Source organism: Castanea sativa, chromosome 1 (genome assembly GCF_040712315.1).
Source record: "Castanea sativa cultivar Marrone di Chiusa Pesio chromosome 1, ASM4071231v1".
NCBI classification, from domain to species: Eukaryota; Viridiplantae; Streptophyta; class Magnoliopsida; order Fagales; family Fagaceae; genus Castanea; species Castanea sativa.
Genome location: NC_134013.1, coordinates 67,999,331 through 68,023,538, shown reverse-complemented (window position 1 = coordinate 68,023,538; position 24,208 = coordinate 67,999,331). Strand labels below are relative to the sequence as shown.

At 37.7% G+C, this 24,208-nt stretch overlaps 2 protein-coding genes across 2 annotated transcripts; one reads left to right on the top strand and one right to left on the bottom strand.

Annotated features, from left to right (window-relative positions):
* The first annotated feature begins 13,492 nt into the window (after positions 1 to 13,492).
* LOC142622822 (2-methylene-furan-3-one reductase-like) lies at positions 13,493 to 17,241 on the top strand. Its single transcript, XM_075796371.1, has 4 exons — positions 13,493 to 14,034; positions 15,816 to 16,139; positions 16,273 to 16,432; positions 16,741 to 17,241. The coding sequence occupies exons 1-4, from the start codon at positions 13,816 to 13,818 to the stop codon at positions 17,004 to 17,006; spliced, it is 969 nt and encodes a 322-aa protein (XP_075652486.1). The 5' UTR covers positions 13,493 to 13,815; the 3' UTR covers positions 17,007 to 17,241.
* A 620-nt stretch (positions 17,242 to 17,861) lies between these two features.
* On the bottom strand, positions 17,862 to 22,706 carry LOC142632764 (RNA exonuclease 4-like). The gene is made up of 6 exons (XM_075807109.1): positions 22,509 to 22,706; positions 22,296 to 22,427; positions 21,989 to 22,209; positions 21,598 to 21,804; positions 18,209 to 18,289; positions 17,862 to 18,102 (listed from the first exon to the last, which is right to left on the bottom strand). Exons 1-6 carry the CDS (start codon positions 22,704 to 22,706, stop codon positions 17,862 to 17,864), a joined length of 1,080 nt encoding a protein of 359 aa, XP_075663224.1.
* Between the last annotated feature and the right edge of the window lie 1,502 nt (positions 22,707 to 24,208).

Here is a 24,208-nt window from a genome sequence, read left to right as displayed (position 1 = left end):
CCTAACTCCATCAACAGCACCTTCAAGGAGCTAAGCGCACAGTTCGCTTCATACTTCATTAGGGGGCACAGGTACAAAAATCCACTGCATGCCTGATGAGCATCAAGCAGCGTGAGGACGAGACACTGAAATAATACATAACGTGGTTCAACAAAGAAGCCCTTTTGATAGATGAAGCAGATGACAAGATACTGGTTGTTGCGTTCACCAATGGCTTATGGAAGGGGAAGTTTTTGTTCTCCTTATACAAAAATGACTCGAAGACCATGTCAGATGTGCTTTACTGGACCACCAAGTACATGAACGCGAAAGATACATTGTTGGCTCAAGAGGAAAAGCCCAAGAAGAGGGACAGATAGGAAGACACGTGGCAAGAGAGAGGATGGAAGACCTCTAGAACAATAGACCAACAAGAGGATAGGTGCTCCAAGCCACCCGTTGGAAGGTTTTCAAATTTCATCCTGTTGACAGGCCCAATTGATCAGGTCCTGATGCAAATCAAGGATGATACAACCTTAACATGGCCGAGCAAGTTAAAGGGAGATCCAAGCAAAAGGTCTAGAGACAAGTATTGCCATTTTCATCGTGATCATGATCACGACACATCTGAATGCTATGACTTAAAATAACAGATTGAGGCCCTCATCAGACAAGGGAAACTACAATGATTCATCAGCAAAGAGAGGACGGACCCATCGTAGGAGCAGGCGGGTAGAAGAGAAGGAGAGCGCCCTAGGCCACCTTTAGGGGACATAAGGATGATTGTAGGGGCACCGCAACATCTGGCTCGTCTAGGAGAGCCCATAAAACCTACCTTAGGATGGTTCAGAACGTCCAGCTGACGGGTTTCATTCCAAAGATGGCACGGGTTGATAACCCCATAGTTGGGTTCTTGGAGGAAGATGCTCGACGTCTCCACCACCCCCACGACGATGTAGTTGTTGTTAGCATACGGGTAGGGGATTACAACAATCACTAGGTCCTGGTGGATAATGGGAGCTTTGCTGATATCCTTTATTACTTGGCGTTCCAACATATGAGAATTGAGAGAGAACGGCTCATACCGATCAATGCACCACTCGTCGGGTTCGGATGATTGAAAGTATACCCTTTCGGTGCGGTTATATTACCCGTGACGGTCGGTGACTACCCTCAACAGATTACCAAGGATGTCACATTCATTGTCGTAGGCTGTTCATCTACTTACAATGCCATACTAGGCCGACCTACCCTCAATTCCTAGAAGGCCGTGACTTCGACGTATTACCTGATGATCAAATTCCTAACTGAGTACAAAGTAGGAGAGGTGCGTGGAGACCAAGTGGAAACACACAAGTGCTACATAGCGATGTTGGAGATGGTAGACCACTTACAGACTATGAGCATAGAGGAGCAACGAATGCTTGCAGAGCTTGTTGAGGGGTTGGAAGAGATACTTCTCGATAACTGCAGACCTGAGTGGATGACCAGGATTGGCACCCTCGCCAGTCCTCCCGTTTGCCAAGCAATTGTGACATTCCTAAGAGAGAACCAAGATGTCTTTGCCTAGAGCCATGAAGACATGCCCGGGATCGACCCTTCAATTATGGTTCATAGGTTGAATGTATTACCCTGCTTTCCCCCTATCCATCAAAAGAAGCGGGTGTTTGCTCAGAAGCGAGATAGGGCTATAGCGAAAGAAGTATGCAAATTGCAGGATGTGCATTCATCAGGGAAGTATACTATCCCGATTGGCTGGCCAATTTAGTGAAGGTCAAGAAAGTCAACAGAAAATGGAGGATGTGTGTAGACTTCACGGATTTAAACAAGGCGTGCCCCAAAGATAGCTACTGACTCTCGTGGGTTGATGTCCTGGTAGACTCAACAGCAAGACATTAGTTGTTGAGCTTCATGGACACTTTTTCTAGTTACAACCAAATCAAGCTGGACAAGGCTGATTAGGTTAAAACTTCATTCGTTACTAGCCAAGGCCTTTTTTGTTACAAAGTGATGCCGTTCAAACTCAAGAATGAGGGCGCAATATATTAGAGGCTCATGAATAAAATGTTTGCACATCATATTGGGAGGAATGTCCAAGTCTATATGGATGACATGCTAGTGAAAAGTCGACGAGAAGACGACCATTTGGACGACCTCAAGGAGACCTTCGATACCCTCCGCTCTTATAACATGAAACTCAATCCAAGCAAATGCGCATTTGGGGTAATGGTTGGAAAATTCCTAGGGTTCATGGTGTCTTATAGGGGCATTGAAGTCAACCCAGACAAGATCCGGGCCATAATGGAGATGGCACCACCCAGGAACATAAAAGAAATGCAAAGCTTTAACGGCAAGGTAGCGGCGCTGAGCAGGTTCGTGTCAAGGGCAACAGACAAATGCCAGCCTTTCTTTCGCACATTGAAGAAGTCCTTTGAGTGGACGGTCGAGTGTCAACAAACATTCGAGGACTTAAAAGTACACCTCTCTTTCACATCGTTGCTAAGTCCTTCCAAACCTGGGGAAGAACTATTTCTCTAACTGGCCGTCTCCCTAGCTGCCGTCAGTGTGGCCTTAGTCAGAGAAGAAGATAGGGTGCAGAAGCCCGTATACTACACTAGCAGAGCACTTCGAGGCGTAGAGGAGAAGTACCCCCTGATGGAGAAGCTAGCCTTCACCTTAGTGACTGCAGCTCGTAAACTCAAACCATATTTCCAGGCCCACACTATAGTCGTTATAACAGATAGGACTTTACGGAGAGCAATGAGTAATCCTGAAGCTGCTAGACGGATGGCGCTATGGGTAATCGAGTTAAGTGAATTTGACATACAATATCGCCCGCGCATTGCAATGAAGGGACAGGTAGTTGCTAACTTCATCGCGGAGTTCACCAATATGGAAGGCTAGGGGGCTGAAGAGAATTAATGGAGTATTCACACGGATGGATCATCCAACAGGCAGGCTGGCGAAGCTGTATAGTACTCCACTCTCCTGAAGGGGACGAGATCGAGTGCATGGTTCATCTCGACTTCCCTATGACCAACAATGAGGCGGAGTAGGAAGCTTTAATGGCAGGACTGGATCTCGTCAAAGCAGCAGGGGTCACAAGTATGGTTATTTATTGTGATTCTTAGGTGGTCATAAGTCAGGTGAACGGTGACAACGAATGCAAAAGTGAACGGATGAAGAAATACCCGGAGCAAGTAAGGAAACGGGTGGTCGAGCTTCAGGCCAAGTTTGTTCGAATCCCAAGGGAAGAGAACAAGCAAGCCGACTGTCTTGCCAAGGCTGAATTAGCAGAACACATGCTCATCCCTAGTAAGGTACTATCTTTTGTTCAACTTTTGCCTTTGATAGAGAGCGTCGATGTGCAAGAAATAAGCTCAGACAGTAACTAGACCACACCGATAGTTTCATACTTGAAAGACGGCACACTATCTGACGGTAAGGAGGCTGCAAGGAAGCTGAAGGTTTAGGAGGCACGATTCGTCCTAATAAAGGACATCTTGTACAAAAGAGGCTTCTCCCAACCGTATCTAAGATTCCTAAGACCTGAGAAAGTAGATTATGTTATGAGGGAAGTTCACGAAGGGATCTGTGGGAACCATTCGGGTTCACGGTCACTAGTGCACAAGCTGATTTGGGCAGGATACTATTGGCTTACCATGCAGAAGGATGCCCAAGCCTATGTCAAAGTTTGTGCTAAGTGTCAGAGGTTCGGCAATGTCATCAGAAAGCCAACAGAAGAGCTCACTCCGATAACATCTCCATAGCCTTTTGCTCAATGGGGGTTAGACATCATGGACCCATTCCTGACGGTAGCCAGACAGCTGAAGTTCCTAGTGGTCGGTATAGATTACTTCACTAAATGGGTAGAAGCTGAAGCGCTGGCCACCATCATGGAGAAAAACATATAAAGCTTCGTCTGGAGAAACATCATCTGCAAGTATGGGATCCCTAGAGTATTCGTCTTGGACAATGGAAACTGGAAAGTAGTTTGACAATGAGTCATTTAGGGATTTTTGCTTACAGATGGGGGTCAAGAATCACTACTCCTCACTCGCCTACCCTTAGGCCAACGGACAAGTTGAGGTTAGGAACTGATCCTTGCTTAAAATTATCAAGATTCGACTTGAGGGAGAAAAGGGTATATGGCCAGATGAGTTGCCTAGTATACTATGGGCATATAGGACGACAACCAGAACACCTACAGGAGAGACACCATTTTGACTAGCATACGGGACTGAGGCCGTTATCCCTGCTGAGGTTAGACTCACAAGCTACATAATGGAGAACCATGATGAAAGTAGGAACGGCGAAGCCATGCACTTGCAGCTTGACCTAGTGGATGAGGTCAGAGCAACAGTTGAACAAAGGTTAGAACGATACCAGGACCTTATGGCCAAGCATTACAACTCTAGAGTCAGACACATGGATTTTTAAGTTGGAGACCTTGTCTTAAGGAAGGTGATGGGCTCCACAAGAGATCCCTCCCAAGGAAAGCTAGGACCCAATTGGAAAGGATCCTATAGAATCACTTCATGGCAAAGGAAAGTCACTTATCACCTGGAGACACTCGACGGATAGAAGTTGCATCATCCATGGAACACTGAGCACCTAAAGAAATATTACCAGTAGACGATGGCATGCAGACCACCACTCCTCATTTCTAGTTTATTTCTTTCTAGTTTTTTATTATCTACAATACTTTTTAAGCCCAAAGGGTAGCTTTTCATTTTTTAAGAACAATTTTTGGCCTATGCACTTATTTATCATAATAAGAGGAGTTATTCAGATATGCCATGTGTATATATACATCTCTATAAAACCACGTCTACAACTAAGTCCTTAACTGGACGAATGCATCCTAAAGGGATGACATAAAATTTATTTAAGTCCTCAAGTGGACGGACGCATCTTAAAGGACACCTTTAGAATTTGTCTTAAGTCCTTATGTGGACGGATGCATTCCAAGGGATGCCTTAGAATTTATATAAGTCCTTAAGTGGATGGATGCATTCCAAGGGATGCTCAAATTTATTAAAGTCCTTAAGTGGACGGAGGCATTCCAAGGGATGTCTTAGAATTTATCAAAGTCCTTATGTGGACGGATGCATTCCAAGGGATGCCTTAGAATTTATATAAGTCCTTAAGTGGACGGATGCATTCCAAGGGATGCTCAAATTTATTAAAGTCCTTAAGTGGACAGAGGAATTCCAAGGGAAGCCTTAGAATTTATTAAAGTCCTTAAGTGGATGGATGCATTCCAAGATATGCCTAAGAACTTATATAAGTCCTTTAGTGGACAGATGTGTTCCAAGGGATGCTCAAATATATAGAAGTCCTTAAGTGGACAGACGCATCCTAGGGATACCTTAAAATATGTACAAGTCCTTAAGTGGACGGACCCATGGATACCTTGAAGAACATGATAAGTCAGAATTATTTATTAAAACAAGAAAGTAGACGGACCACGTTTATCTAAAAGGTCTAGCCCATGATATGGACGGACTATGGTTGTCCTAAAAATCTACTAAATCATGCTTATAAGGCAGACATATCACTTCTGGGTTAAAAACTGAAAAAATGGCCTAAAACATTCAAGCCGACGGATGTAAGATGCAATATCTTTTAGATAGAACGGAAGCAAATAAACTTGTAATTAAAAAGCCTAAAAATTTGTGGGCAATGTTAAGATTACATAACCATTGTTCTTAAAATAATTTCCACAAAAAAAGGTCTACAAAAGACTAGGGCTAGTTAATAGGGGCCTCCTCGTCCACTACTTTCTCAGTTGCCTTGGCCTCATCAACTGGACGGTTCTCATCATCGACATATTTAGTTTGTCCGTCCCGAGGAACGGCTTCTCCATCACCTTGAGCGTCGGGAGTGGGGTCACCATTAAATAGCTCATCGGTGCCTTCAGACTTGATGGATCTGGCTGGGGTCTGGGCCACGTCATCCAAAGAGACCCGAGACACGTCCAAGTTAGGAAAAAGAGCCTTGACCTAACGGAGGCACTCACTAAAACCGTCAGCATAGCAACTGCCAAGCTTGGCAAGGAAACCGTTAGAGTTGCGAAACTCTGTCTTTCCATCCTCCTTAGCCTAATAGACCTGGTTCCTTAAAGAAGAGATCTCTCCTCCTTGTCTTTGAGTACCTTCTTTAGTGTCTCGGCCTGATTCTCCGAATCCTTTAGGGCCTTCATTGTGATGTCAAGTTTTTTGACCTGAACCTCCCATGAGGCTTTAAGCTCATTCCGCTCTGTCTTTGCGGTCTTGGCCCTCTCCTTTAGACGGTTAACCGGCTTCTCACGGGCCATATAACGGTCCATTAGCCCCTTCATCATTAGCACCCCCTGCGAGAGTAAAATACAAGGTTAGAGATGAGGGTAATTAAGAGACGGAGGGAAAGAGGACGGAAGGAAAAAGTAGATGGTCACACACCTGAGCCAAACTGAAGAGGCTGGTTTCCCCTATGGCCTCTGTTGCATGATTACCCAAGTCCTCATAATCATTGTCCTTGATGATGGACGAGAGTTGGCTAAGGGCGTATTGCGAATCTTCGTGGAGGAGGGGAGGGCGCTTCTCAACAACGGGGCTTTTGGCCGTTATCAAGCCTTTCCCAACCCCGTGATCGGGGGAGGGGGGGGGGGGAGGAGGGCAGCTTGGAGGCTGGAGGAGTCTCCTTGACGGTTGTAGTGATTAACCTTGTCCGTTTTCTTCCTCTTGATGAACGGTTTAAAATGGGCAGTCCCTCCAGGAGGGGGTAAGCCCTCCTCCTATTTTTTCTTCACCTGCGTGGTGGCTTGTTGGCAGATGTAGCCCTCCTTTTACTGTCTTCCATTTTTGCGCCGAAGAGAATGGTAAGAAAGAATTAGACAAAAATTACAAAAGCAATTAAAAGAGAAAGGAATAGGCGACGGAATCACATTGGCGTGCTTGTGTGTCGTAGTGACAAGAAATGTTAGTAGGATCGGGACCCTCACAATACCAGTGCAGGGTATCCAAGGTGGCAAGCTTCTTCTATGTCCTCTTTTCCAACGGGATGTTAAAATCTTCTCTAAGAAACTCCATTGTTCAAGATCAACCTCTGGACAGTCCTGAGCTGCAATAAGAGACGGTTAGACTAACATGGTAAGACAGACAAAATACAAACGGGCAAAATAAATAGACAAACTAAATAAGTGAATGGACGCCTTCTAGATGGGGGCATTATACCCCAAGTTCTATCAACAAAGGGCATTTCCTCCCGTTCGTCAGGGTGACACACGCAATTGTCTCCGTGGATGAAGAAATACCGGTTCTTCCAATTCCGGTTGGAGTCGGGGGTCTCGTACACTAGCTTGAGTACTGGCTTCCTTGGTAGAAAGCTATAGATGCCCTTGGACTTGACGATCTCACTAGGATGGTAACAGTGGAAGAACTCCTCCACGGTTAGGCGTCGTCGCCCCTTACTCAGAATCCCGTATAACACCTCCGCACCAAGGAAGATCCTCCAAGCATTCAGAGCAATTTGGGTGATGGCTAGTCCTAGGAATTGGAGTAAGTGACAGTGGAGAGCACTTAAAGGCAGTCTAAATCCTGCCTTGAATATTTGCTCATACACCCCGACATCATTAGCACCACGGTAATAACAGTTTTCAAACTTAAGGGGTAGACAGATGAGGATGTCGACGGGAATCTAATACCTTTCACGCAAGGAATTGAAGTGACTTTTTTTAATGGTAGAGTTAAAATCATTGACCGTCGACAACGGTGGGAGAACGAACTTCTTAAGGCCGTCAGGGCCAATGACGGAGCTAATAGGAGATTCAACATTCTTCTCGCCGTCTGAGTCTCCACTTGTATCACTCTCTGAACCATCCACGTCCAAATCCTCATCCTCCTCCTTAGAAGGTGACTTGGCAGACGGAACCCTTTCAGGAGAAGAGGCGTTGGGGTCGCCTTCACTTGACGGGTACACATCATCGTAGCCCGCTCCTTCTTGGACACACGATTGTTCACTCGACTCTTCATTAGACATTATTACACCTACAAGCGACAGATAAACTCCTAAGACTCTACAAGTCTATATACTCGACGGGCATATAACACTTAAAGAAGAAAATAGAAAATGCACGAGTGCAGGAAGGAGAGCACTTACAGGTGTACAATGTGGAAAAGGGATGAAAGTGATATGGTGAATGGACACGTGGTGACAAACTGACAGATTCCTATAGATGACAGTGGCGCTTTGACACTTGGAAATAGTTGCAAAAAGTAGAAATGAAGGGGAGAGGCGACATATATATATATATATATATATATATATATATATATATATATATATATATATAGGGAAAATGACGCAGAAGACAAAGCGACGCTTTGATCCAAGTAACCAGCCACTAAAATTTTGCCATGTGCACCTCAACATTTATGACTCTCAACTACCCTGTCAATTAAAACATGCCTCCCTAAAACTAAGTGAAACCGTCACCCCACATGTCCGTCTGGGATACCGAGTGATGGACCTATGGAGTGAGGGGGCAGCTGATAGGGATAAATCTCAAAAGCAGATGGATCCAATTTGCAAAGTTAATAATAAGCGACGGTGACGTCAAGAGAGACAATTTGGATAGCCTAACAGTCAAAGAACCGATAGACGGAGTCATGTCTTGAATAGAAGGCAGAGAAATGGATGTATTCTTTAAAGTGGATGGACTTTTTAAAGGGGACGAACTCTTTAAAGTGGGCGGACTTGATGGAGACAGGTGGCAAAGCCACGTGGCACCTACATGGACTAAGTGGTCTCCAAGAATCCTAATATGGGAATATCTTGCATTTTACGCTTGACCATAATCAGGGGAATCCCTACAAGGAAAGGGCCTCACAAAATGCGAGCATTAATGAGGATCTTCCCTACAAAGAAATACCCTCTTCATCAAGAAATCAATAGTCAACTCTACACTACTATAAAAATCCCAAAACCCTCAAAAATCAAGGTACGCAAAATGATACCCTAGCTCTGACACTCTAGAGTGATAGAAAATTCTCTTTTCTTACTTAGCCTTCAGAGGGTTTTTGGATGGTACCACACCGGTACTTTTTGCAAGGTTTTCTTTTTATTTGTGTTGCATAGGTTACCAAGGGCATGTAAGGACTATTTGGCTCATTGACGATTTTCAGCATTATCATTGTTTATGCAACAGCCAATTGAACCAAACAAAACCAACTTGCCTTGTTTCCAGATCATTTGGTCCTTTTGGTAGTTATGTGGGCTCGGAATTGAAAAATGAAGAACTAAAGAAGAGTCTTTGTTGGCTATTTTTAGGCCTAAATGATATATATATATATATATATATATATATATATATATATATATATATATATATAAAAGAAGTCATTGTCTAGGGAAAACTTGAACAACTAAAATGTAGAATTGGCATATGTAATTAGAGGATTGATTATAGGACTCCGTTTGGTAACGTTGTTCTAGTAACGTTGTTTGTATTTTTTGAAAATACGTGTGAGTGAAAAAGTGTGTGAAAATACATGTAATGTTGTTTAAAAATTGAAAATTGTTACTTGAAATGCTATATCAAACAGCTCCTAAAGTATTATTATTGGAAATAAATGGGTTGTTTAGTAGTGTATTTTAAACAATAGTTTTCTATCACCGTATACTCTTGGTGCGATGGTCACTCCACAAGTATAAGTGCTTGTGGGGTGTGGGGGTTAAGGGTCGGGATTCAAGTCTCTAGGAGGGAGCTTTACACACATATACACTTAGATTAGGCTAGAGTAGAAATTCTATCTTGTATAAAAAAAAAAAAAGTTTTCTGTGTTTAAACAATAGGCGTAAATGCACTTTTAGTCCCTACATTTTGTATCTTTTTCTATTTTGGTCCCTACATTTTCATTTTACCACTTTTAGTCCTTAAACCAATTAACACGCGACATTTAAGTCCTTATCGTCACCCAATTAACAGAAAATGCTGACGTGGCTGACGGCACAGTAAAATAATAATTAAAAAAAAAATCTATTTTGGTATTAAAAAATTGTTACGTTAACATCTAAATTAATTTATTAATTTTAATTAAATGAAAAAATTAAAAACAAAAAATCACATTAATTGAGATCTAAGAGTACCTTGAACAAGAACAACAAGAACATAAACCCAGATCTAAGAACACAAAGCCAGCAATTAAAAAAAAAAAAAAAGTCAACAACAACAAACAACCATTCAAGACCGAATTCTCCAGCAAATCACTAATCCACATGATTTTCACAAATCAAACCCATAAACCCAGTAAACAAACCAATCTCCAACGAACCCATAAACCTTTATTTTCTTAGGAAACAAACACAAAATAAACCCAAAAAATGAGTTGTAGATTGCCAAACATAATATAAACAAATGAATTCAAAATAATGTAGAAGAAAAAGATCGTCAAAAATGCTTCGTAGCGTAAACACTCTAAGCTAACTCACGAGTGCAAATCTGTTATCGAAAAGCTCAATCTACCTCCAAAGGAGCAAGAGGAACCAACTGGAGCTAAACCTGAATCTGAGTCCAATTCGTTTGGCCCAGGTCCGCTCCACAACGGCGGGCCAATCAAGTACTCCCTCACCAATTCTGAGTTGATCCTCAGCCCATTCGTCTTCGTCTGCAAATCCGTCTTGGGTTTTCTTTCCGATCTGGGTTTCTTCTTTTTTAGCTAAAGTTTTGGTTTTGTTGAGTTTCTTGTGTTCTGTTTGTTTGCTGGGGAAATAGAATGATTAGAAAGAAAATTAATTACTGGGGTTTATTTGGTTTTGAAAGAATGTTTTTTTTTTTTTGTGCTGATCTAGTTGTGCTTTTTTTTGGTTTCCGGAGAACAATGAAAAGAAATGGAAAAAATGAATTCTTGGGTATTGGAAGCAGATGATGAATGTTGGTTCAGCTGAATAAAAGAGATTTATTCATTTTCTTGACTATCATACATACTTTTTATTTGATTTGATTTGATGTGTGGTTGTTTGGAGCTAATTCTTGTGTCATTTTCCATTGAAATTCTGTTTTCTATCTACACATGACTGAAATATCATTTTAATTCGACCAGGTGTTCTTGTGGGTGTGGGGTTTCTTTGGCCGGTGTGTTTGGATTCGAAGATGGGTTTGGTTTGTTTGCATTGTTGTAACGCAAACGAAGATTGGATTGTGGTTTTTGATCTATGTCAGGTGGGCTTGATTTGGTTTTTGATATGCGTTTTTGACAATCTTGAATGGTTGTTTTTTGTTGTTGTTTTTTTTATTTTTATTTTATATTTTAAATTTCTAGGTTTGTGTTTTTGTTGTTCTTGTTCAAGGCACTCTTAGATCTCAATTAATGTGATTTTTTGTTTTTAATTTTTTTTCATTTAATTAAAATTAATGCATTAATTAATTTTTTTAAATTTAGATGCTGACGTGGCAATTTTTTAATGCCAAAATAGATTTTTTAATTATTATTTTACTGTGCCGTTAGCCATGTCAGCATTTTTTGTTAGTTGGGTGAGTAAGGACTTAAATGTCAAGCGTTAATTGGTTTAGGGACTAAAAGTGATAAAATAAAAATGTAGAGACTAAAATAGAAAACTGTGCAAAATGTAAGGACTAAAAGTGCATTTACACCTAAACAATATTACACATATTTTTTCACCCACATATATTTTCAAAAAATACAAACATTGTAATTATAACAACATTACCAAACAGAAAAAAAAAAAAAAAAAATTTCAGAGTTGGCTGTTGCTCTTCTTATCTCTTAGGACCATTGGCCTTGATTGTGATTGACAAATGACAATCCACTTACAAAAATTGAGTTCTAAGGCTGAACCTAATTTCCACTTTTTGCTGTGCGTTATTTAGCAACACCAATAAGTGCAAGACGTAGTGCATAAAGGCCGAACCTAATTTTCACTTTTTGCTATGTGGTCTGTTTATATAAAACTTATTGTTGAAAATTAAAAATTGCGGCTGAAAAAAAAAAAAAAGGCTGAAAATGCACAAAGAAGAAAAACGCAGACATGAACATAAATCCAAACACCACCTTAGCAACTATGCGTTATTTTTTTTATTTTTTATTTTTGAGAAGCAACTATGCGTTATTTAGCAACACTAATAAGTGCAAGACGTATTGCATAAAGGCTGAACCTAATTTCCGCTTTTTGCTATGCCTTATTTAGCAACACCAATAAGTGTAAGACGTTATTTGCTTTTTTGTTTTTGTTTTTGTTTTTTGTTTTTTGTTGTTGTTGTTGATAAAAGTGACTTACATCATTACTACATTTACCTTTAGTAAAAAAGTACTAGAACTTTCAGCAACACCATAGCCCACTAAATATTAGGGAATTGTTAGTTGTTATAATGGCAAAAATATTCTCATGCACTAGAAAACATTTACTATTTTACACAGATGTTTTTGATTGATGTATTGATGTGCACATAATAAAAAAAATGGTTGATATCTAAAAAAAAAAAAGAATATGAAAAAGTGGAAATAAAAAAATAGATATGAGAAAATAAAAGCTCTATTATAATTGTTACATCAAATTACACCTTCCAATTGCAAAATCAAGGCTAAGAAAGAACTAGCATGGTAATTCCCGTATTATGGCAAAAAGTGAAAAAATGAAACAATTTTAGGGCATACATTAGTAAACTATTTTGAAAAATTTTTTTATAGAAAAAAAGAAAAATGAATAACTTTTTTGACCATTTTTTCAAATTTTCATAAAGTATTTTTTAAAATACACACACATTCTTAATTATTTACTGACTTGTCAAACTCACCCAATTTCTACCGTTTCAGTTTCAAATTATGAGGAATAACAAATTTTGGAGTTTTTGCTAAGGTTGTGTGCATGAGAAGAGTTTAGGAATTTTAATTTCTAGTATTTAGCATTTTTTTGTTAATAATGTTTTATACACTTTAGGTTTGGTTTTTATTTTTTTTTATTGATACTCGGGAGATTTTTTGTAGCTAAATTATTGAAGTTATTTTTGGATTTTATTTGGTGTAATATTCTTTGAGGATAGTTGCTAATCAATAAGAAAGCCTTACACTCTTGACAGTGAAACTTTGTAAGTGTGCCACCGTTGTCATGTGGTTAGCTCATACCATGGACTTAGGGTGTGACATGGTCTCATCTAATACACTAATTTCCCCCAATTGAGACTCACTCGTAAATCACATTATTTTCTTCTTTTCGGGTGACAAGAAAATCGAATATGATCAGATCTTGGACTTTTTTTTTTGTTTGTTGAGAAAAACAGATCTTGGACTTCATCACGCATGATCAGATGATCTATTAAGTGGGACCAACTTACCTAATTGCTGATCTAATTCTAACTTACCTTAGGAATTGAGTAATCCTTATTGAAATTTTTTTCAGACTGTGATTAATAGTTTCATCCGCTCTTCTTTTTTCTTCTTCTTCAATTTATGTACTCAGAGAAAAAAAAAAAAAAAAAATCCATAAAAAGCATTTTCACTAGGTAATGAAAACTGGCATTGATTATATTATAGGCTTAGTCAATGAATCATTATTGAACCTCATGAGAGAATTTGTGTCTAGATGCAAATTTTTCTGTCCATAACCTGTGAAAATAAATATCCCAAGTCCCAACCACCTTTAAGTCACTTTATTACAAAGAAACATCTGAAAGTGAAATACCTTTCACTCCCATATTGTCAGAGTCACAAAAGAAAAGGAACCCGAGTTAGGATAAGATCATCATTTTGAGTGTCACTACGAAGCCATCTCTTCTCTTTGTAACACAGACCCAACTCCTTCTCTTTCTCCCTGCAAGTTTCTTCAGCATACAATAAAATGGCAGCTCCTCCAACTGCTTCAATACCCTCTAAAAATAAGGCTTGGACCTACTCTGAATATGGAAAGGCTGTTGATGTTTTGAAGCTGGACTCAAATGTAACCGTGCCAGAAGTGAAGGAAGACCAAGTACTGGTCAAGGTCGTTGCTGCATCTCTTAACCCTGTCGATTCTAAGAGGATGCTTGGGTATTTCAAGGAAACTGACTCTCCTTTACCAGTAAGACCTTCTCCCCAATCTCTCTCTTATTTCAGAAGTTTATGAATATGTTGTCTGTTGTTGTTATCATCTCATTTATGAAGATTTTCATAAACGCTGTCTGGGTTGTCTCCATTTTAATTTTACTCCAATCCTAACATACCATATCATTTTATTACATATTTAAGAATAAACACAACCATATCTAATAATTTTAATACCCATATATAAATCCAATCAAATTGTGAATGTGTTGAAATGTTATTAGGGATGGTAAGACCATTGAGTTTTGATGTGATAATCTTTTATTGGATGATATAAAACATGAGGTTTACACTCATCCTTATCAAATTTGGACTCTTTTAACATAGAACATTCTCAAAAGATGTATATTATATATTATATGGTATCCATGGATGTGTATAATTAATGCTTAAATGGCATTGTCTCCATTTTGCTTTTGATTTTTTAAAGTTTACAAAAAAATGGGCATATCTCCCATTTGGAAACTCGATGAATCCAACTCTTTCACTACTGCAAGTGCTACACCTTTGCTTTGTAGTTCTTTGCTCTAGCCTTGTTGTTGTGCTACTGCTGCCGTTAGTTGATCGAGCTTTGCTTGAGAGATTTGATGGAAATCATGTTAATGGCTAGATATTGTAGCCTAAGCGCTTGCAGAGAAATTGAAGATCTCAATAAGTTTGCTTTTAACATGGACAACCAAATTATTTTTAAGAAACTCAACTTAGATATTTGAAATGATGTTTTTGAGAGTTGAAGTTTCAACAAGAGAATGAAAAAGTTGCTTTCTAAACTATCAACATATTTTCTTTTTAAACAAATGTATCAATAGTTCTTAACTTGGTTGTACTTTAATTTTAAAAATTAAATGACAATAATGATTAATAAGAAACAATCCTGGTTCTTGGTAATATTAACTGCAGTTAATTAATTTAAAATTAAATTTAACAAATTATGAATTTAGCGCAAATTTATTAAAGTAATAACTTTATTCTGAATGAATATAAATATATATATATATATATGTTTATTTATTCTAAAAAATAATTACAAATTTCACCTATAAGGAGTCTAAAAACAATTTGGTGAAATGAGCCAGAGTAGTTTTAGAAGAAACTTATATATTCTTGCTATGGTTTGATATGAAGAAAAGTACCATGGCATGAAAGATATAAAAGTATAAAAGAAAAATGTCAATTTTTATTTGATATTTTGGTTGAGTCGTCATTAGAGACTAGGAGAAGCTCGTCTTATTTCAATATTTTAACCGGGTGGACATAAAGTTAAAAGTTGAAATAAGATTGTGAATGAGGACCATTATAGAAGAAGTCTCAAGAGATAATTTTGAATTTCTCAACGAATAAAAAAAAAATAGAGAAAATTTTGAGGGCCGCAAGTTTCAAATATTAGAAACTTGAACTCCTTCTACAAGCTTACATATTTAAAAAAAAAAAAAAAATCAACTTTGAGGGTACCTCTGTCACTAATCTGTGAGAGCTGTCATTGAATCAAGGTTACAACTTACAAGAATTCTGCAAGGATTTGATTTGATTTTTTTCCTAATAATAAGCGGAGGAGGGGGGTTTTAATATTTTTAGTATCACCAATGAGTACAAAATCCACTAGGTTCTCCAAAAAAAAAAAAAAAAAAAAATCCAATAGTGCATGAATCACTTATTAATTTATAAAAATATTAATATCAATACCTATATATTTTTAAAAATTTTATTTTTATTAGTAAGATTATCATTTCTTCTTATTGTTGTTATTATTTTGTATAGATTGTTGTGGGCTATGATGTAGCTGGGGTAGTGGTAAAAGTGGGAAGCCAAGTGAAGAATTTCAAGGAAGGAGATGAAGTATACGGAGACCTCAATGAAAAAGCTTTAGACCACCCAAAAAGCTATGGCACTTTGGCCGAGTACACTGCTGTTGAAGAGAGACTATTGGCTCTGAAACCCAAAAATCTAAGTTTTGTTGAAGCTGCTAGCCTTCCCCTGGCTATTGAGACTGCCTATGAAGGCCTTGAACGAACTGAATTCTCTGCAGGTAAATCCATCCTTGTTTTGGGTGGTGCTGGTGGAGTTGGAACACAGATTATTCAGGTATATCTCCACTCTCATTGATATTCCAATGCCCTCCTGTTAACCTTGTGAATAGTTAGTCTTGTCATCCTTACTCTTTCTCAGATATGATAATCCTTGTATGTCCTTTTTATTCTTTGAATGTCTGGGGCAGCTAGCAAAGCATGTTTTTGGTGCATCCAAGGTAGCAGCTACTTCAAGCACTGGGAAACTGGAGCTATTGAAGAGTTTGGGAGCTGATTTGGCCATTGATTATACCAAGGAAAACTTTGAAGAACTTCCGGAGAAATTTGATGTCGTATATGATGCAGTTGGTAAGATTTTGAATTTGTTTCGCTTCGTCATAAGCATAATTTGATCAATGAATTCTATACTTAGAATTGGGTCTTGTTTGGGGGAGGGGGGGGGGGTCCTTTGACAATAATCAACCTAAACAATTGTTATTCTTGTGGCCTTTTTGTGTCTAACTTTGTGTTTAGAATGATTTCCATCTAGAAACCAGAGGGTTGGTGAAAGACTAATTTTTGTGCATTACCTGCCAATCTAATTGTAGTTTTCTATTCAACATGTAATGATTACTTGCAACATATCGAAGACTAATTTTAGTTGTGCACAAAAACAGGGCAGACTGATAGGGCAGTCAAGGCAGTGAAAGAGGGCGGGCATGTTGTGACAATAGTAGGCCCTGTAGTTCCACCAGCAACTATATTTGTGCTCACTTCTAAAGGGTCTATCTTGGAGAAACTGAAACCTTACCTGGAAAGTGGGAAGGTGAAGCCAGTGATTGACCCTAAAAGCCCGTTTCCATTTTCTAAGACTGTTGAAGCATTTTCCTACCTTGACTCTAACAGGGCCACTGGAAAAGTGGTTGTGTATCCAATCCCATGAGAAATAATATCTAGTTTCTGCAATATGTGTAACTAATATATCCTTGCATATGCATTAGGTATTATGTAAAAGGGGGTGTGGACATGTATTGTTACATGTTTGAGATGTTCTACTTTGCATTCCTACTCTTTGTGTTGGATTTTAGTAGGAAATGAATATAGAGGAGGATAATAACAAGAAGAATGTAATTTATTTAAAAATATCACTTATGAAGTTGAAGTATTATGTTTATTTAGGTCTAACAGAGTACCTCCTAGTGCATTTTACTTCGACCAAAACATATAGCAGCACTCCAAAACCTTTACATTCCCTTTCCTACAAGCAAGCAAAACCTTTACAAAGAGTAGTGTGGGAGTGTTAGAATAACATAAGACCAGCAGTCTATATGGTATAGTCCCTCTTTTTTATTTTATTTCACTTCTGCTTCTTTTAGTCAACGGCATCAACCCCATTTTTTCAAAATGAATTGGTCCGAGCATTTTATGCAGATGATACGAATAGACATATGAAAAGGCATAAATGGTAACTAAAAAGATTAATGTTAATTAAGTATACTAAAAATTTTACAAGATAAACTTTACAAATTGATGTGCCACAAATCACAAAATAAAAATGCATAATTTTTTTTAATGTTTATTGACATGTTTCCAATCATATTCATTATCTGGTTAGTTTGTAAGTTTTATTGTAATAAAATTGGTAGTAGTTTAAATACCATTGCATGCATAGTAGGAGTAACATCTAATTGAAATGACACGTTACATTTTATTGTCATTTCTACAAATAATACATTAATTGGATAAGAATTTGCAATTGTCTTGCACACTGAATTAGATATGCAACACCTTTCAAGAATTAACCTTGGGAGTCCAAGCACCAACAGTAGTAATCAGACCTTGAAATTTCCAATAGTTGTTCTGGGTTCATCTCTTCAAGTTCGCTTTGCCTCCATAATGCAAAATTATTCTGATTTTGTGAGTCGGAAGCCAGTGGATGATCCTCTCTTATGTGAACTTGGGATCTCATTCTCTTGTAAAGCCTCATTGATGCAACGCAGTCCTCATAAGGGTCTTCATTGCAAGTTTGAATGTCATACCTAAACACTGAAGCTTCTTTACTTCCTCAGAGTTTATATATTTAAAAAGACTAACAAAGGCTAAAAGATGAAAAAAAAAAAAAAAAAACTCATGTAGGTTACTTACCCGAGATATTCTTGTGCTAAGTATTTGAGAGAGTTGCTGAGTTTGTTTGTTTGCATCAGTGGAGGATATTTTGCTGCATCCCTGTGGTCATATGTTTTCATTGTACATCTCAAATGAAATGCTACTAGTATCTTAATATGGAGCTGATATACCTATCATGTTTTTTTTAAATTAAATTTAGGCATTACTATATTGAATTTAATTGTCATTAACTAATCAATGCAGCCATGTTTGAATTTCACGAGTGATGCTAGAGTCTCAAATTATTTTATAAAATTTTTACAAACTATTGATGTGGTATGCTCCATATCAGCTTTTAAAAGATTGAAATACAACTCAAATACTAGAATTAATATTTAATTATGTCTTAAAAATAAATAAATAAATACAAGACGCCATGAGGCTACATTTTAACCTCACATAAGTCTTATAAGCCGGGCGTATAAGATACTTTCTCCTCTTTTCCCTCTCTCTCTTGGGTTCGGGAGACTATGGACTATATGGCTACAATGGTGTTTTGGGTTGGTGGGCTAAGAAGTGTTGGGTGCACAGCACCAAAGGGTCCAGCCTACATGATAGCCTATACAATGGGCTTGCATCGAGAATTCTACTGCAAACAGAATTAGGAGTCAGTGAACTCCTACGAAAACAAAAGAATTAATCCTATTTGAAATAGGATATTGTGGTTGGTGGTTTTCAAGAAGAGAAATGATATGTCTACAATATTTTCATAATATTTTTGCAACAAATCTTAAGTGGCAGGTTGTTATTGGTTATTATTGTTGGGACAAAAAAGTAATCTATGTGTTAGATTTAAATTTGAACCAATAACGACAAACCGCCTATAATTTTGTTGTGAAAATGTTGTAAAAATGTTGTGGGCATAGCACCTCTCTTTAAAGAATCCTTATTTGTACTAGGATTTGTGTGCTACTAGAAGTGGCTTGCATCGAGAATTCTACTGCAAGCAGAATTAGGAGTTAGTGAACTCCTAAGAAAACAAAAGAATTAAACCTATTTGAAATAAGATATTGTGGTGGGTGGTTTTCAAGAAGAGAAATAATATGTCTACAATATTTTCACAATATTTTTTCAATAAATCCTAAGTGGCAGGTTGTTATTGGTTATTATTGTTGGGACAAAAAAGTAATCTTAGTGTTAGATTCAAATTTGAACTAATAACAACAAACTACTTATAATTTTGTTGTGAAAATGTTGTGAGCGTAACACCTCTCTTTAAAGAATTCTTATTTGTACTAGGATTTGTGTGCTACTAGAAGTCTATGACTGGGTTTATATATAAAGAAAATATTTATTAGGTTTTGGCCCTTTTGGGTGAGCTCCAAAGAGGGAGCCGCTTAGAGAAAGAAGACAGCCAAGAGAGAGAGAGAGCTGTCTATGAAGAAGAAAAATAGAAATGAGAGAACAAAGTGTTGCCGCATTTGAGAAAGATAATTAGTGCGTGTGAGAGCAAAGAAAAATAAGAGAGATTTTTCTTTAGCCGTGAGACACACAAGAATTATTGTAATTGATTTGATAATAATGAAATTATTCAGAGTTTGTCCCATGGTTTTTCTCTTCAAGGAAAAAAGGTTTTTCACGTAAATATTTGTGTTTTTGTGTGTGATTGTTATTTGAGATTGCTAATATTGTTGATAATATTATTTAGTACATAACAAGAAGCTACCCGGCAGTGGCATTTTCTTTGAAACTTAGAGTAAGATTTCGTTTGGATTTGGGAGTTTCTATGCTGTACAGCAATTGGTTTGAAACTGAATCTAAAATAACACTTTAAAGAAAGAAAATTGGTGTGTGAGTGTGGCTTGGCTGGCAATGGGTAAGTCACCGTAGATGTAGAAAGAGAACGGATGGTCTGGTGAAAACGATTCATTGTTTTAATAAAAAAAAAAAAAAAATTATTTAAGACTTGTAATTAAATTTTAGATTTAATATCTTGTATTTGTTTTTAAAAGCTGATGTGGATCATAACACGTCACTAATATATAAAAATTTGTAAAATAATTTATAACTCTAACATTACTTGAATTTAATTAGGTAACTTAAGGTAGCTCTAACATGTTAATGTGGTGGACACTCTTTTTCTACTCCTACTTACATGGACTTACTATCTTTTATCAATCACTCATAGTCAATCATATCGACATGTGTAATTTGGTGTGTTTGTAGGGTTAAAATTGGAAATTAACATTAATTTTCAAACAATATAATTAGTAGGTACTGTTACAAAACTATATTTTTTACTAACATCTCGAGTCTAAGAGAGTCGATTTTTAGCCTAAAAATTGAGTCTTTGAGGGTCGATTTTCATGGTCTGATCACGTCTGATGTGTCATTTTTTCCATGTGACATCCGCTTGGAAATTGAGTCTCTAAGACTCGATTTATAAGCCAAAAAAAAAAAAAAAATTAAGTGTAAGTCTCTCGTGTACAAGCCATTCCCAGAAATACCAAAAAAAAAAAAAATTAAACCTTCTCTTCCTCTCTCCCCACTCTCTGTTTTGTTCTCTCCTTTCTCTCTTTCACTCACGCAACTTTTTTCTTTGTTGCCTCTCTGCTTCTCCATCTCTTTCCTTTCTCACATCTCTCTCAGCAGGGACAAATGGGTTACAAATCAGTGTGTGGCGTGGGCATGTGGTGGGGTTGAGATCGGTGTGCGTTGGTTTCAGGGTTGAGATCGGTGTGTGGTTTCGGTGTTTGGGTTTGATTTGCGATTTGATCGGCGTGGGTTTGATTTGTGATTTGTGGGTCCAATTTGTGATTTGAGGCTATGAGTTTGTTTTGTGGTGTTCTGTGGGTTTGTTTTGTGGTGGCTGTGGGTTTGTTGGTGGTATTGTATTGACGGTGGCTGTGCTGTGTTGGCGCTGGATTGTGTTTTTTTTTTTTTGTTCAGCTGCTGGGGTTTGTGGTTGTGGCTGGTGGGCCAACGGTGAAGGTGCTATGTTTTTTTTTTTTTGGTATGGCTTGTACATAAGAGATAGACTTAAATTTTTTTTTGCTTATAAATCGAGTCTTAGAGACTCGATTTCTAGGTGAATGCCACGTGGAAAAAAATGCAACATCAGACGTGAGCAGACCATGAAAATCGACCCTTAAAGACTCGATTTTAGGCCCAAAATCGACTCTCTTATACTCAAGATATTAGTAAAAAATATAGTTTTGTAACATTACTTACTAATTATATTGTTTGGAAAACGCGATTAATTTCCAATTTTGGCCATGTTTGTAGTATTGTTATATTCCTTTATCTTTATTTTTATTTTTATTTTCAATTTTTTATTTATCAGTTACTGGTGTACGTTTAGTAGAAGCTGAAATGTTGATGATACCAAAGAACCATCAAAACTTTGTTCGTTCCTTGAAGAGCTTTACCTCATCATTGTTGCTGGGTAATCTATCTGTAAAAGGTCAAGATCATAATCCAAAATATGACCCACAAGAATACTTGCTTTTCCATCGGTGGGTCTAAGCTTCCACATTGGTTCTCCATTGTAGAGGAAGTCTTGAATCTTCCTCTGCGCTTGGCTCAGAGGCAATGCCTCCCTGATGTATTCTGCTTGAATGCCTTTTGTTTGATACCTATAAATTATTCAAAAAAACGTAAATTATAGTGTTAAGACATTTGTGGGTTGAATACATGTTACTGACCCGACTAATCTATTGAGAATCCATAATTGACCCAAAAAATTTGGACTAAGATTTTGTCATTGGTAAGTATATATGGGTTGAAATCAGGAGAAGAATGGTGGAGACCTATTCATACCTGTATTCTGTGACTGGAATTTTTGGCTTGACATAAGTATGGAAAATTATGCTTTCGTCTTCATCAATGAGGCAGACCCTTGCACAGAGATCTAGGGAGCCATCACTGCCACCACCAGCCATTTTGCAAGCGAGTGCAACTACTTGTGGCCTTCTTATTTGACCAGTATCGATTACCAAATTCTCAAAAATGCTCAAGTTAGCCAATTGAGCAAGTAGTCCCTAGAACCAGGAAAAAGCACAAAAGAATCTGTATTCAACTCGATCAGCATCAGAAATTCTTGATCTTAGTGCTAGTTGAAAGATACAGCATTTACACTGGGGAGTTGGCAAATTTCTTGGTGAAACCTGAGTGCATCCGGGTTATTGAGGATAACTAGGCAGAATTCGCATCCTTGATTGCTGAAAATACTTTTGCAAGCTTCTTTTGGCAATGGGCCCGTTAGAGGAGAGTAATTATCACAAGGTATCTTCAATGGAGTCAAGATGTTTGAAGTTTAATAGAAAAAATGAAGATTACCAATAAGATGTTCCCTTAGAGATTCAAAAGATCTGCAATGTTTCTTACAAATTCCGCATGTGGGTTCATGAACTGAATGATTGGAGGTTCTCATGTGCTCCACTAAGTGCTCCATTTTGGTGAATTGCTTAAAGCAAGCAGCACACTTGTTCCTTTTTGTGATTATCCTTGTGTATAAGTTAATACATTTCAGCAACATCAAGTTAGTAAAACAATAAATGAAGTTTAAGTAACTAAACCAACTACCCCTACTTTATTGTTTGAGGGGAGTTAGTGAACAAGCCGTATGTTATAATATTTGTGTGAGTAGTGTGGTTGGTTAAGTAGTAAGTTTTACATTAGATACTATTGAGAAGGAAGATTGGTTATTAATATAACATAGTTGGGTTAAGTGTGTTTTTATATGATATATTAACTACTTAATTAAAGTCTTCCCAATGTATTTCTTTTCCCAACAACATAAGTATACAAAGGCACTTAAGGAGTCTCCCCAAGGTGTGGGTCCCACTAGGTAGAACAAGAAAGACTCACATGTTCTCTTTCCCATAGTTGAGTAAGGGTTCTAGTAGTGGTGAGTCAAAGTGATTGTGTATTGGTGAATCCCATAATTGTGCTGGTGCAAGCTTTTAGTAGTGGTGAGCCAAGACAATTGTGAATTGGTGATTCTCATAGTTTTGTGCAAGGAAGACTCTCATGTCCACCTCAAGCATGGTTAAGTCAAGAGCACACCATTGATGTTGGTTCTAGTTGTGGTGAGTCAAGACGATTGTGTATTGATGACTCTCATAGTTGTACAAGGAAGGCTCCCATGTCCGCCTTTAAGCGGCTGAGTAAAGAAGACACTATTGTATTTCTCTCCCCAACAATATAAGTACAAAAAACACATAGTTGGCCATTGTTTTATGCATGGAAATTATTCAAGAAATGAAACAAAAGACATTTTCCCTTTTTTTCGAATTGTTTGGGCTTTGTAGTAACTACTCTCTCCTTATTCCCCATGAATAGAAATTTTAAAGAATAGAGATGTCAATTCTGTCAAGCTTTTCTCAATTTATGATTTCAATGTTTGGGTGAGAAATTATGACTTTTGAAAGCTAAATATGAGGACATTACTAATTTCTTTTGGGTTATAGATTGATGTAGTTAATTAATTCAATTACTTAAGTTGATTAATTAGGTCAAATTACATATAATATCGTGGAGGTACAAACAAATCACCAAATAATCTAGATTGAAGTCACAGTAATTTGTTGACTAATGGGAAAAACCTTTCATAAGGCAAAAACGCACTGGATGATTTTCATGTCACCACTCCCAGGAATTACTAATCAAAATCAAGAGATTACAAGTACAATAAAACTCACCCCGAACTTGACCTATCCCTGTTAGGAACCAGAGGTTCCTAACGGGGATGAGTATGAATTGTAGGGAGATTGATGGGTCACAGTAATTTGTTGACTAATGGGAAAAACCTTTCACAAGGCAAATATGCACTGGATGATTTTTATGTCACAACTCCCAAGAATTACTAATAAGAATCAAAAGATTACAAGTACAATGAATCTCACCTAGAACTTGACCTATCCCTATTAGGAACCTAGAGGTTCTTAATGGGGATGGGTATGAATTGTAGGGAGATTAATGGAAATTGTAGGGAAATTGACTTAATTCGAGGTAGTCACTCTCCATAGAGAAAGAGAG